The sequence below is a fragment of the Hemiscyllium ocellatum genome (assembly GCF_020745735.1).
Source record: "Hemiscyllium ocellatum isolate sHemOce1 chromosome 41 unlocalized genomic scaffold, sHemOce1.pat.X.cur. SUPER_41_unloc_9, whole genome shotgun sequence".
NCBI classification, from domain to species: Eukaryota; Metazoa; Chordata; class Chondrichthyes; order Orectolobiformes; family Hemiscylliidae; genus Hemiscyllium; species Hemiscyllium ocellatum.
In genome coordinates this window covers 596,068-611,336 of record NW_026867579.1, presented here as the reverse complement: position 1 = coordinate 611,336, position 15,269 = coordinate 596,068, and the positions used below count along the sequence as shown (strand labels likewise).

Below are 15,269 nucleotides of genomic sequence, written 5' to 3'. Positions count from 1 at the left end.
GAGTTGTGGTGCAGAGATAGGGTGGAGGGTGTACCTTGTTCCGATCTAACCGAGTTTTGGGAATCACAATGGACAAGTGGGGGACTATCCTTCAGACATGTCTGGGGAGAGAGGGCGGTGTGTGGTACCAATCCAGTCCCCTCCCCTATTCCCTGCTCCATCCTTGGAAACTCCGGGACTCTAGGGCGATGGGTCCAGAGACTGGCCGTCCTGGATGGGAGTGTTTGGAAAATCCGACTTCCTTGATTCCCAGCCAACAGTGGGGAGAGACCTTTTCTCCTTGTCTGGGCACACGTGCAAGATAGGGGCGCAACGCCATCTCGTACTTACGGGGGTAATGAGGGAGCTGAATCCCTCCTGAGCCATTTCCAGCTGGAATGATGCCGAGGTTCCAGGACCCGACGCGCCTGAGGGGGCAGAGGATCCAACGGTCAGTAACTCCCTCAGCGTTAACCCTCCCACAGTGCGGGGCTCCCTCAGCCCTGACCCTCCCACAGTGCGGGGCTCCCTCAGCGCTGACCCTCCCACAGTGCGGGGCTCCCTCAGTGCTGACCCTCCCACAGTGCCTGCTCCCTCAGCGCTGACCCTCCCACATGCCCACTCCCTCAGCACTGACCCTCCCACAGTGCAGGGCTCCCTCAGCACTGACCCTCCCACAGTGCGGGGCTCCCTCAGCGCTGACCCTCCCACAGTGCGGGGCTCCCTCAGCGCTGACCCTCCCACAGTGCGGGGCTCCCTCGGCGCTGACCCTCCCACAGTGCGGGGCTCCCTCGGCGCTGACCCTCCAACAGTGCGGGCCTCCCTCAGCTCTGACCCTCCCACAGTGCGGGGCTCCCTCAGCGCTGACCCTCCCACAGTGCGGGGCTCCCTCAGCACTGACCCTCCCACAGTGCGGGGCTCCCTCGGCACTGACCCTCCCACAGTGCGGGGCTCCCTCAGCGCTGACCCTCCCACAGTGCAGGGCTCCCTCGGCACTGACCCTCCCACAGTGCGGAGCTCCCTCAGAGCTGACCCTCCCTCAGTGCGGGGCTCCCTCAGCACTGACCCTCCCACAGTGCGGGGCTCCCTCGGCACTGACCCTCCCACAGTGCGGGGCTCCCTCGCAGCTGACCCTCCTAAAGTGCAGCATGATCTGTACAATATCCAGGCTTGGGGTAATAAATGGCAAGGACCATTCTGCCACCCAAATGCCAAGCAATAACCGTCTCTAATGGAGAGAATCTAACTATCACCCCCTTGATGTTCAATGGTGTTACTGTCACTGAATCTCCCTCACCCCCCACTGTCAACATCCTTGGGGTTCCCATTGAGAGAGAATCTATCCATCACCCCCTTGACGTTCAATGACGTTACCATCACTGAATCCCATCTCCCCCCCACTCCCAAAATCCTGGGGGTTCCCATTGAGAGAGAATCTAACCATCGCCCCCTTAACATTCAACGTGTTACCATCACTGAATCCCCCCCTCCCACCACTCTCAACATCCTGGGGTTTCCCATTGAGAGAGAATCTAACCATCACCCCCTTAACATTCAACGTGTTACCATCACTGAATCCCCCCCTCCCACCACTCTCAACATCCTGGGGTTTCCCATTGAGAGAGAATCTAACCATCACCCACTTGATGTTCAATGGTGATAGAACAGAGGAGAATGGTTTAATGCATTAGAAAATAAACAAAAGGTAGAACAGAGGAGAATGGTTTAGTGCATTAGAAACACAAATTATGGAAAAGAGGATAATGGTTTAGTGCATTAGAAAAAACAAAAGATAAAGAAGAAGAGAATGGTTTAGTGCATTAAAAAAGATAGAACAGAGGGGAGAAAGGTTTTAGTGCATTAGAAACCAAAACATAGTGGTTTTCTAATGCACTAAACCATTCTCCTCCGTTGCTTCTTTGGTTTTTCTAATGCGCTAAACCATTCTCCTCTCTCCCTTCTGTTGTTTTTTTCTAACACCCTAAATGTTTTAGTGTGTTATGAAGGTGTTGCAGTGTTCTATACCTTTAAGAGAGTTGAAAAGCTAGCAAGAACTGAGAGAAGCACACAGAGTACTGGAAAATCTACTCCAGCAGCTAGCAGTGGGTTGCTATGACAAAAACTGATTCAAATTCAGTTTAAATTATGCCCCAAGTTACCAAACTCCAATCAAGTTTAAATTTGGTATTTTGACAATATTCAAACCACTGAAATGCTTTGGGGTATAAATATTAAATATTTTGAACAGCTAGTCAGTTACAAAGAGTTGATAAGAGAGCAGCCAGCCCTAACAGTACAGCTTGCAAAACAACTTGCTCTCTTACAAGTACCTTTACCTATCAAAGCCCTGTATCGCAGATAAGAAGTTTGTTTTGTAAATCTCAATTGGGACTTTTATTGGACCAGTATTGTAGAGGCAAAGAAAAGATACGTCAGAGAAAGGAGTTGTAAATAGCTGTTAGTTAATTATTCTCTGTTACATTTTTCAAAATGCAGTTGTTAATTTTTACTTTAAATAGGGGCTTTGGGAGAGAATGTTGCCTCTTGAATTTTCACGGATTACAGCACAGGTCAATTTTATTTCTAGCCGAAGGGGTGGGTTTACCCCATGTCGCAAAAAGTGTATGAGAAAATTAAAAGATAGAACAGAGGAGAATGCTTTAGTGCATTAGAAAAACGAAGGAGGGGACAGAGGAGAATCGTTTAGGGTGTTAGAAAAAACAACAGAAGGGAGAGAGGAGAATGGTTTAGCGCATTAGAAAAACCAAAGAAGCAACAGAGGAGAATGGTTTAGCGCATTAGAAAAACAAAAGGAAGGGACAGAGGTGAATGGTTCATGCATTAGAAAAACAAAGGAAGGGGCAGAGGTGAATGGCTTAGTGCATTAGAAAAACAAAGGAAGGGACAGAGGAGAATGGTTCATGCATTAGAAAAACAAAGGAAGGGGCAGAGGTGAATGGCTTAGTGCATTAGAAAAATAAAGGAAGGGTCAGAGGAGAATGATTTAGTGCATTAGAAAAAAAGAAAGGACAGAGGACAATATTTTAGTGCATTAAAAAAAGGAAGGGACAGAGGAGAATGGTCTAGTGCATTAGAAAAATTAAAAAATGGGACAGAGGAGAATGGTTTAGTGCATTATAAAAAACAAAGGAAGGGACAGAGGAATATAGTTTAGTGCATTGGGAAAACAAAACAAGGAAGGGACAGAGGAGAATGGTTCAGTGCTTTAGAAATAAAGAAGGAACAGATGAGAATGGTTTAGTGCATTAGATAAACAAAGGAAAGGACAGAGGAGAATGATTTAGTGCATTGGAAAAGCAAAGGATTGGACAGAGGAGAATAGTTTAGTGTATTAATCAAAACCTAAGGAAGGGACAGAGGAAAATGGTTTAGTGCATTTGAAAAAAAAAGGACAGAGGAGAATGGTTTAGTGCATTAGGAAATCAAATAAGGGGCCGAGGAGAATGGTTTACTGCAATAGGAAAACAAGTCAAGGGACAGAGCTGAATGGTTTATGCATGCGAGAAACAAGTCAAGGGACAGAGGAGAATGTTTTAGTGCAATAGACAAAAACAAAGGAAGGGACAGAGGTGAATCGTTTAGTGCTTTAGACAAACAAAGGACAGGACAGAGGGGAATGGCTTAGTGCATTAGAAAAACAAATGATGGGACAGAGGGGAATGGTTTAGTGTATTAGAAAAACAAAGGAAGGGTTCATTTGCCACCACCTCCCAAAGTGGCAATAAATTACAGCAAGGCCAAAGATTGTCACATCTCCAAGGTTTCCTTCAAAGGAAAGGTTTCAGTTACCTTCGATGGCGAAGATTTTCTCTTGCAATTGTTTCTGGATTCCATCAAGAGCAGCAAAGTTATTCACTTGGAACACGTTTTCGTTTTTGGACGCAATGGTTTTCAGTTCGTTCAAAGCAGCAGAATGACTGAAGGCGGAGCCAACCTTTAGACCCAACGCAAACATCCCAGAATCAGTCCAAACCAGTGACCACTCAGATTGTAAAATGTTTGACGCACTGGTTATAACCGGAGTTCATGGGCAGAGAGAAGGTCTGAGCAAAGGTGTCCCATGAGGGGCAGGATGCAAAACTTGACAGTGTATGAACAGAAGTTCATTTAAACACTATTGTGTATATCTTCATTGCTAAAGCTCCATAGATTATGGAGATATTACAGGAATGAGAATCATACAGAGGTAGGGAGGGGGTGTAGGGGGTTACAGGGATAGGGAGGGGGTGTAGGGGGTTACAGAGATAGGGAGGGAGTGCAGGGGGGTTACAGAGATAGGGAGGGGGTGTAGGGGGTTACAGAGATAGGGAGGGAGTGCAGGGGGGTTACAGATAGGGAGAAGAAGTGTAGGGGGGTTACAGAGAGAGGGAGGGGGGTGTTGGGTGTTACAGGGATAGGGAGGGGGTGGAGGGGTTTAAAGAGATAGGGAGGGAGTGTAGGGGAGTTACAGAGATAGGGAAGGGGTGTAGGGGGTTACTGGGTTGGGAGGGGGTGTAGGGGGTTAGAGAGATAGGGAGGGAGTGTCGGGGGTTACAGAGATAGGGAGGGGGTGTAGGAGGTTACTGAGATGGGGAGTTGTAGGGCGTTACTGGGTTGGGAGGGGTTGTAGGGGGTTAGAGAGATAGGGAGGGGGTGTAGGGGGTTACTGGGTTGGGAGGGGGTGTCGGGGGTTACAGAGATAGGGAGGGGGTGTAGGAGGTTACAGAGATAAGGAGGGGGTGTAGGAGGTTACTGAGATGGGGGGTGTGTGTAGGGCGTTACTGGGTTGGGAGGGGGTGTAGGGGATTACAGAGATAGGGAGGGGGTGTAGGGGGTTACTGGGATAGGGAGGGGGTGTAGGAGCTGCACGTGCAGACACAGGGTTACGACGACAGACCATTACATGGACGTGGAGTTTCGATTTGCTGGAATTGGGTTGCAGTGTTGTTTTCACACTTACCCCGATGGCGTACCGCTGGATTTGTTTGCGGTTTGCTGCATCAATAGCTGATTGAAAATATCTGTTCTGAGATTCTCCGTCGGTGATCGTGATAAGAATACGTTTGGCTCCGTCCCGTGCACCCGCAGAATTGGTGAAAATATTGTCCCTGCAACAGAAATCAGTGAGGTCCTCAGATACTCTCCCAAACCCGCTTAATACTCACTCAATATCCCACACAATCCCAAACCCGCTTAATACACACTCAATATCCCACACAAACTCCCAAACCCGGTTAATACTCACTCAATATCCCTACACATTCCCAAACCTGATTAATACTCACTAAAACATCCCACACACTCCCAAACCCGCTTAATACTCACTAAAACATCCCACACACTCCCAAACCCGCTTAATACTCACTCAACATCTCACACACTCCCAAACCCGCTCAATACTCACTCAACATCACACACACTCCCAAACCCGAATAATGCTCGCTTAACATCCCACACACTTTTAGGGTGGCACGGTGGCACAGTGGTTAGCACTGCTGCCTCACAGCGCCAGGGACCTGGGTTCAATTCCCGCCTCAGGCGACTGACTGTGTGGAGTTTGCACGTTCTCCCCGTGTCTGCGTGGGTTTCCTCCGGGTGCTCCGGTTTCCTCCCACAGTCACAAAGATGTGCGGGTCAGGTGAATTGGGGGGTATATGTAGGGGTATGGGTGGGTTGCGCTTCGGCGAGTCGGTGTGGACTTGTTGGGCCGAAGGGCCTGTTTCCACACTGTAAGTAATCTAATCTAATCTAATCACACTCCCAAACACGCTTAATACTCACTCAATATCCCACACACTCCCAAACACGCTTAATACTCACTCAACATCCCACACACTCCCAAACACGCTTAATACTCACTCAATATCCCACACACTCCCAAACACGCTTAATACTCACTCAACATCCCACACACTCCCAAACTCGCTTAATACTCACTCAACATCTCATACACTCCCAAACCCGCTTAATACTCACTCAACATCCCACACACTCCCAAACCCGCTTAATACTCACTCAATATCCCACACACTCCCAAACTCGCTTAATATTCACACAATATCCAACACACTCCCAAACCCACTAAATACTCACTCAACATCCCACACACTCCCACACCCGATTAATACTCACTCAACATCCCACACACGCCCAAACCCGCTAAATACTCACTCAACATCCCACACACTCCCAAACCCAATTAATACTCACTCAACATCCCACACACTCCCAAACCCGCTTAATACTCACTCAACATCCCACACACTCCCACACCCGCTTAATACTCACTCAACAACCCTCACACTCCCAAACCCGCTTAATACTCACTCAACATCCCACACACTCCCAAACCCGCTAAATACTCACTCAACATCCCACACACTCCCAAACCCGCTAAATACTCACTCAACATCCCACACACTCCCAAACCCGCTTAATACTCACTCAATATCCCACACACTCCCAAACCGGATTAATACTCACTCAGTATCCCACACACTCCCAAACTCGCTTAATACTCACTCAACATCCCACACACTCCCACACCCGATTAATACTCACTCAACATCTCACACACTCCCAAACCCGTTTAATACTCACTCAACATCCCACACACTCCCAAACCCGCTTAATACTTACTCAATATCCCACACGCTCCCAAACTCGCTTAATACTCACTCAACATCCCACACACTCCCAAACGCGATTAATACTCACTCAACATCTCACACACTCCCAAACCCGCTTAATACTCACTCAACATCCCACACACTCCCAAACCTGATTAATACTCACTCAATATCCCACACACTCCCAAACCTGCTTAATACTCACTCAACATCCCACACACTCCCAAACCCGCTTAATACTCACTGAATATCCCACACACTCCCAAACCCGTTTAATACTCACTCAATATCCCACACACTCCCAAACCCGATTAATACTCACTCAACATCTCACACACTCCCAAACCTGCTTAATACTCACTCAATATCCCACACACTCCTAAACCGGATTAATGCTCACTCAATATCCCACACACTCCCAAACCCGCTTAATACTCACTCAACATCGCACACACTCCCAAACTCGCTTAATACTCACTCAACATCTCATACACTCCCAAACCCGTTTAATACTCACTCAATATCCCACACACTCCCAAACCCACTTAATACTTACTCTATATCCCACACACTCCCAAACCCGCTTAATGCTCACTCAACATCACACACACTCCCAAACTCGCTTAATACTCACTCAACATCTCATACACTCCCAAACCCGTTTAATACTCACTCAACATCCCACACACTCCCAAACGCGATTAATACTCACTCAATATCCCACACACTCCCAAACCCGCTTAATTCTCTCTCAACATCCCACACACTCCCAAACGCGATTAATACTCACTCAACATCTCACACACTCCCAAACCCGCTTAATACTCACTGAATATCCCACACACTCCTAAACCCGCTTAATACTCACTCAACATCCCACACACACCCAAATGCGATTAATACTCACTCAACATCTCACACACTCCCAAACCCGCTTAATACTCACTCAATATCCCACAAACTCCCAAACCCGCTTAATACTTACTCTATATCCCACACACTCCCAAACCCGCTTAATACTTACTCTATATCCCACACACTCCCAAACCCGGTTAATACTCAATATCCCACACACTCCCAAACCCGCTTAATACTCACTCAACATCCCACACACTCCCAAACTCGCTTAATACTCACTCAACATCCCACACACTCCCAAACCCGCTTAATACTCACTCAACATCCCACACACTCCCAAACCCGCTTAATACTCACTCAATATCCCACACACTCCCAAACTCGCTTAATACTCACTAAACATCCCACACACTCCCAAACCCGATTAATACTCACTAAACATCCCACACACTCCCAAACCCGCTTAATACTCACTCAACATCTCACACACTCCCAAACCCGCTTAATACTCACTCAACATCCCACACACTCCCAAACCCGCTTAATACTCACTCAATAACCCACACACTCCCAAACTCGCTTAATACTCACTAAACATCCCACACACTCCCAAACCCGATTAATACTCACTAAACATCCCACACACTCCCAAACCCGCTTAATACTCACTCAACATCTCACACACTCCCAAACCCGCTTAATACTCACTCAACATCCCACACACTCCCAAACCCGCTTAATACTCACTCAACATCCCACACACTCCCAAACCCGCTTATTACTCACTCAATATCCCACACACTCACAAACCGGATTAATACTCACTCAGTATCCCACACAATCCCAAAGCCGCTTAATAGTCACTCAACATCTCACACACTCCCAAACCTGCTTAATACTTACTCTATATCCCACACACTCCCAAACCCGCTTAATACTCACTCAACATCCCACACACTCCCAAACGCGATTAATACTCACTCAACATCTCACACACTCCCAAACCCGCTTAATACTCACTCAACATCCCACACACTCCCAAACCCGGTTAATACTCACGCAATATCTCACACACTCCCAAACCCGCTTAATACTCACTCAACATCCCACACACTCCCAAACCCGATTAATACTCACTAAACATCCCACACACTCCCAAACCCGCTTAATACTCACTCAACATCTCACACACTCCCAAACCCGCTTAATACTCACTCAACATCCCACACACTCCCAAACCCGATTAATACTCACTCAACATCTCACACACTCCCAAACCCGCTTAATACTCACTAAAACATCCCACACACTCCCAAACCCGATTAATACTCACTAAACATCCCACACACTCCCAAACCCGCTTAATACTCACTCAACATCCCACACACTCCCAAACCCGATTAATACTCACTCAACATCCCACACACTCCCAAACCCGCTTAATACTCTGAATATCCCACACACTCCCAAACCCGCTTAATACTCATTGAATATCCCACACACTCCCAAACCCGCTTAATACTCACTCAATATCCCACACACTCCCAAACCCGGTTAATACTCACTCAACATCTCACACACTCCCAAACCCGCTTAATACTCACTGAATATCCCACACACTCCTAAACCCGCTTAATACTCACTCAACATCCCACACACACCCAAATGCGATTAATACTCACTCAACATCTCACACACTCCCAAACCCGCTTAATACTCACTCAATATCCCACAAACTCCCAAACCCGCCTAATACTTACTCTATATCCCACACACTCCCAAACCCGCTTAATACTTACTCTATATCCCACACACTCCCAAACCCGGTTAATACTCAATATCCCACACACTCCCAAACCCGCTTAATACTCACTCAACATCCCACACACTCCCAAACTCGCTTAATACTCACTCAACATCCCACACACTCCCAAACCCGGTTAATACTCACGCAATATCTCACACACTCCCAAACCCGCTTAATACTCACTCAACATCCCACACACTCCCAAACCCGCTTAATACTCACTCAATATCCCACACACTCCCAAACTCGCTTAATACTCACTAAACATCCCACACACTCCCAAACCCGATTAATACTCACTAAACATCCCACACACTCCCAAACCCGATTAATACTCACTAAACATCCCACACACTCCCAAACCCGCTTAATACTCACTCAACATCTCACACACTCCCAAACCCGCTTAATACTCACTCAACATCCCACACACTCCCAAACCCGCTTAATACTCACTCAACATCCCACACACTCCCAAACCCGCTTATTACTCACTCAATATCCCACACACTCACAAACCGGATTAATACTCACTCAGTATCCCACACAATCCCAAAGCCGCTTAATAGTCACTCAACATCTCACACACTCCCAAACCTGCTTAATACTTACTCTATATCCCACACACTCCCAAACCCGCTTAATACTCACTCAACATCCCACACACTCCCAAACGCGATTAATACTCACTCAACATCTCACACACTCCCAAACCCGCTTAATACTCACTCAACATCCCACACACTCCCAAACCCGGTTAATACTCACGCAATATCTCACACACTCCCAAACCCGCTTAATACTCACTCAACATCCCACACACTCCCAAACCCGATTAATACTCACTAAACATCCCACACACTCCCAAACCCGCTTAATACTCACTCAACATCTCACACACTCCCAAACCCGCTTAATACTCACTCAACATCCCACACACTCCCAAACCCGATTAATACTCACTCAACATCTCACACACTCCCAAACCCGCTTAATACTCACTAAAACATCCCACACACTCCCAAACCCGATTAATACTCACTAAACATCCCACACACTCCCAAACCCGCTTAATACTCACTCAACATCCCACACACTCCCAAACCCGATTAATACTCACTCAACATCCCACACACTCCCAAACCCGCTTAATACTCTGAATATCCCACACACTCCCAAACCCGCTTAATACTCATTGAATATCCCACACACTCCCAAACCCGCTTAATACTCACTCAATATCCCACACACTCCCAAACCCGGTTAATACTCACTCAACATCTCACACACTCCCAAACCCGCTTAATACTCACTGAATATCCCACACACTCCTAAACCCGCTTAATACTCACTCAACATCCCACACACACCCAAATGCGATTAATACTCACTCAACATCTCACACACTCCCAAACCCGCTTAATACTCACTCAATATCCCACAAACTCCCAAACCCGCTTAATACTTACTCTATATCCCACACACTCCCAAACCCGGTTAATACTCAATATCCCACACACTCCCAAACCCGGTTAATACTCACTCAACATCCCACACACTCCCAAACCCGCTTAATACTCACTCAATATCCCACACACTCCCAAACCCGCTTAATACTCACTCAACATCCCACACACTCCCAAACCCGCTTAATACTCACTCAATATCTCACACACTCCCAAACCCGCTTAATACTCACTAAACATCCCACACACTCCCAAACCCGCTTAATACTCACTAAACATCCCACACACTCCCAAACCCGCTTAATACTCACTCAACATCCCACACACTCCCAAACCCGATTAATACTCACTCAACATCCCACACACTCCCAAACCCGCTTAATACTCACTCAATAACCCACACACTCCCAAACTCGCTTAATACTCACTAAACATCCCACACACTCCCAAACCCGCTTAATACTCACTAAACAACCCACACACTCCCAAACCCGCTTAATACTCACTAAACATCTCACACACTCCCAAACCCGCTTAATACTCACTCAACATCCCACACACTCCCAAACCCGCTTAATACTCACTCAACATCCCACACACTCCCAAACCCGCTTAATACTCACTCAATATCCCACACACTCACAAACCGGATTAATACTCACTCAGTATCCCACACAATCCCAAAGCCGCTTAATAGTCACTCAACATCTCACACACTCCCAAACCTGCTTAATACTTACTCTATATCCCACACACTCCCAAACCCGCTTAATACTCACTCAACATCCCACACACTCCCAAACGCGATTAATACTCACTCAACATCTCACACACTCCCAAATCCGCTTAATACTCACTCAACATCCCACACACTCCCAAACCCGGTTAATACTCACGCAATATCTCACACACTCCCAAACCCGCTTAATACTCACTCAACATCCCACACACTCCCAAACCCGATTAATACTCACTAAACATCCCACACACTCCCAAACCCGCTTAATACTCACTCAACATCTCACACACTCCCAAACCCGCTTAATACTCACTCAACATCCCACACACTCCCAAACCCGATTAATACTCACTCAACATCTCACACACTCCCAAACCCGCTTAATACTCACTAAAACATCCCACACACTCCCAAACCCGATTAATACTCACTAAACATCCCACACACTCCCAAACCCGCTTAATACTCACTCAACATCCCACACACTCCCAAACCCGATTAATACTCACTCAACATCCCACACACTCCCAAACCCGCTTAATACTCTGAATATCCCACACACTCCCAAACCCGCTTAATACTCATTGAATATCCCACACACTCCCAAACCCGCTTAATACTCACTCAATATCCCACACACTCCCAAACCCGGTTAATACTCACTCAACATCCCACACACTCCCAAACCCGCTTAATACTCACTCAATATCCCACACACTCCCATACCCGATTAATACTCACTCAACATCCCACACACTCCCATACCCGATTAATACTCACTCAACATCCCACACACTCCCAAATCCGCTTAATACTCACGCAATATCCCACACACTCCCAAACCCGCTTAATACTCACTCAACATCCCACACACTCCCAAACCTGCTTAATACTCACTCAATATCCCACACACTCCCAAACCCGGTTAATACTCACTCAACATCTCACACACTCCCAAACCCGCTTAATACTCACTGAATATCCCACACACTCCTAAACCCGCTTAATACTCACTCAACATCCCACACACACCCAAATGCGATTAATACTCACTCAACATCTCACACACTCCCAAACCCGCTTAATACTCACTCAATATCCCACAAACTCCCAAACCCGCTTAATACTTACTCTATATCCCACACACTCCCAAACCCGCTTAATACTTACTCTATATCCCACACACTCCCAAACCCGGTTAATACTCAATATCCCACACACTCCCAAACCCGCTTAATACTCACTCAACATCCCACACAATCCCAAACTCGCTTAATACTCACTCAACATCCCACACACTCCCAAACCCGGTTAATACTCACGCAATATCTCACACACTCCCAAACCCGCTTAATACTCACTCAACATCCCACACACTCCCAAACCCGCTTAATACTCACTCAATATCCCACACACTCCCAAACTCGCTTAATACTCACTAAACATCCCACACACTCCCAAACCCGATTAATACTCACTAAACATCCCACACACTCCCAAACCCGCTTAATACTCACTCAACATCTCACACACTCCCAAACCCGCTTAATACTCACTCAACATCCCACACACTCCCAAACCCGCTTAATACTCACTCAATAACCCACACACTCCCAAACTCGCTTAATACTCACTAAACATCCCACACACTCCCAAACCCGATTAATACTCACTAAACATCCCACACACTCCCAAACCCGCTTAATACTCACTCAACATCTCACACACTCCCAAACCCGCTTAATACTCACTCAACATCCCACACACTCCCAAACCCGCTTAATACTCACTCAACATCCCACACACTCCCAAACCCGCTTAATACTCACTCAATATCCCACACACTCACAAACCGGATTAATACTCACTCAGTATCCCACACAATCCCAAAGCCGCTTAATAGTCACTCAACATCTCACACACTCCCAAACCTGCTTAATACTTACTCTATATCCCACACACTCCCAAACCCGCTTAATACTCACTCAACATCCCACACACTCCCAAACGCGATTAATACTCACTCAACATCTCACACACTCCCAAACCCGCTTAATACTCACTCAACATCCCACACACTCCCAAACCCGGTTAATACTCACGCAATATCTCACACACTCCCAAACCCGCTTAATACTCACTCAACATCCCACACACTCCCAAACCCGATTAATACTCACTAAACATCCCACACACTCCCAAACCCGCTTAATACTCACTCAACATCTCACACACTCCCAAACCCGCTTAATACTCACTCAACATCCCACACACTCCCAAACCCGATTAATACTCACTCAACATCTCACACACTCCCAAACCCGCTTAATACTCACTAAAACATCCCACACACTCCCAAACCCGATTAATACTCACTAAACATCCCACACACTCCCAAACCCGCTTAATACTCACTCAACATCCCACACACTCCCAAACCCGATTAATACTCACTCAACATCCCACACACTCCCAAACCCGCTTAATACTCTGAATATCGCACACACTCCCAAACCCGCTTAATACTCATTGAATATCCCACACACTCCCAAACCCGCTTAATACTCACTCAATATCCCACACACTCCCAAACCCGGTTAATACTCACTCAACATCCCACACACTCCCAAACCCGCTTAATACTCACTCAATATCCCACACACTCCCATACCCGATTAATACTCACTCAACATCCCACACACTCCCATACCCGATTAATACTCACTCAACATCCCACACACTCCCAAATCCGCTTAATACTCACGCAATATCCCACACACTCCCAAACCCGCTTAATACTCACTCAACATCCCACACACTCCCAAACCTGCTTAATACTCACTCAATATCCCACACACTCCCAAACCCGATTAATACTCACTCAACATCTCACACACTCCCAAACCTGCTTAATACTCACTCAACATCCCACACACTCCCAAACCTGCTTAATACTCACTCAATATCCCACACACTCCCAAACCCGTTTAATACTCACTCAACATCTCAGCCAACCTCCCAGACAACTTCTTCACTGTGTGGTCCTGCACGGAAGTGTGTGTCTGTGTTTGTGTGTATATGTATAAGAGGGTTACAGGGATAGGGAGGGGGTGTAGCGGGGTTACAGAGATAGCGAGGTGGTGTAGGGGGGTTACAGAGTTAGGGGGGGTGTAGGGGGTTATAGTGATAGGGAGGTGGTGTAGGGGGTTATAGAAATAGGGTGGAGGTGTAGGGGTTGCAGGGGGTTACAGAGATAAGGAGGGAGTGTAGGGGCTGGAGGGGGTTACAGGGATCGGGAGAGGATGTAGTGGGTTACAGAGATAGGGTGGAGGTGTAGGGGCTGGAGAGGGTTACAGAGATAAGGAGGGAGTGTAGGGCTGGAGGGGGTTACAGAGATAGGGAGAGGGTGTAGGGGGTTACAGAGATAGGGTGGAGGTGTAGGGGGTTATAGAGATAGGGTGGAGGTGTAGGGACTGGAGGGGGTTACAGAGATAGGGAGAGAGTGTAGGGGCTGGAGGGGGTTATAGAGATAGGGAGGGAGTGTAGGGACTGAAGGTGGTTGCAGAGAAAGGGAGGGGGTGTGAACAGAGAGGTTGCCGGGCTATTTTCACTGGAACGTGCACTCGCCCAGCACAAGTCCTTACGTGACGTAGTTGATCCCATCTGGGGTGTTCGTCCCTCCCCTGATTTGGCTAATCCTATTGACCAGTCTTTCCTTGTCCGAAGCCTGCTTGTAACCGTTAAAGGTGAACTCTGTCCGCGCGTTGTGGCTGAATTGAGCTAGCGCCATC

At 47.2% G+C, this 15,269-nt stretch overlaps 1 protein-coding gene across 1 annotated transcript in view; it reads right to left on the bottom strand.

Moving 5' to 3' along the window:
- LOC132808897 (integrin alpha-D-like) overlaps nucleotides 1-15,269 on the bottom strand; it is an 81,805-nt gene that overhangs the window by 52,097 nt on the left and 14,439 nt on the right. Inside the window, exons 7-10 of the mRNA XM_060822312.1 lie at nucleotides 15,123-15,268; nucleotides 4,940-5,087; nucleotides 3,790-3,934; nucleotides 331-407 (exon numbers count right to left, since the gene is read on the bottom strand). Of these exons, the coding sequence (XP_060678295.1) occupies nucleotides 331-407; nucleotides 3,790-3,934; nucleotides 4,940-5,087; nucleotides 15,123-15,268 (516 nt within the window). The remainder of the gene's footprint in view (nucleotides 1-330; nucleotides 408-3,789; nucleotides 3,935-4,939; nucleotides 5,088-15,122; nucleotide 15,269) is intronic.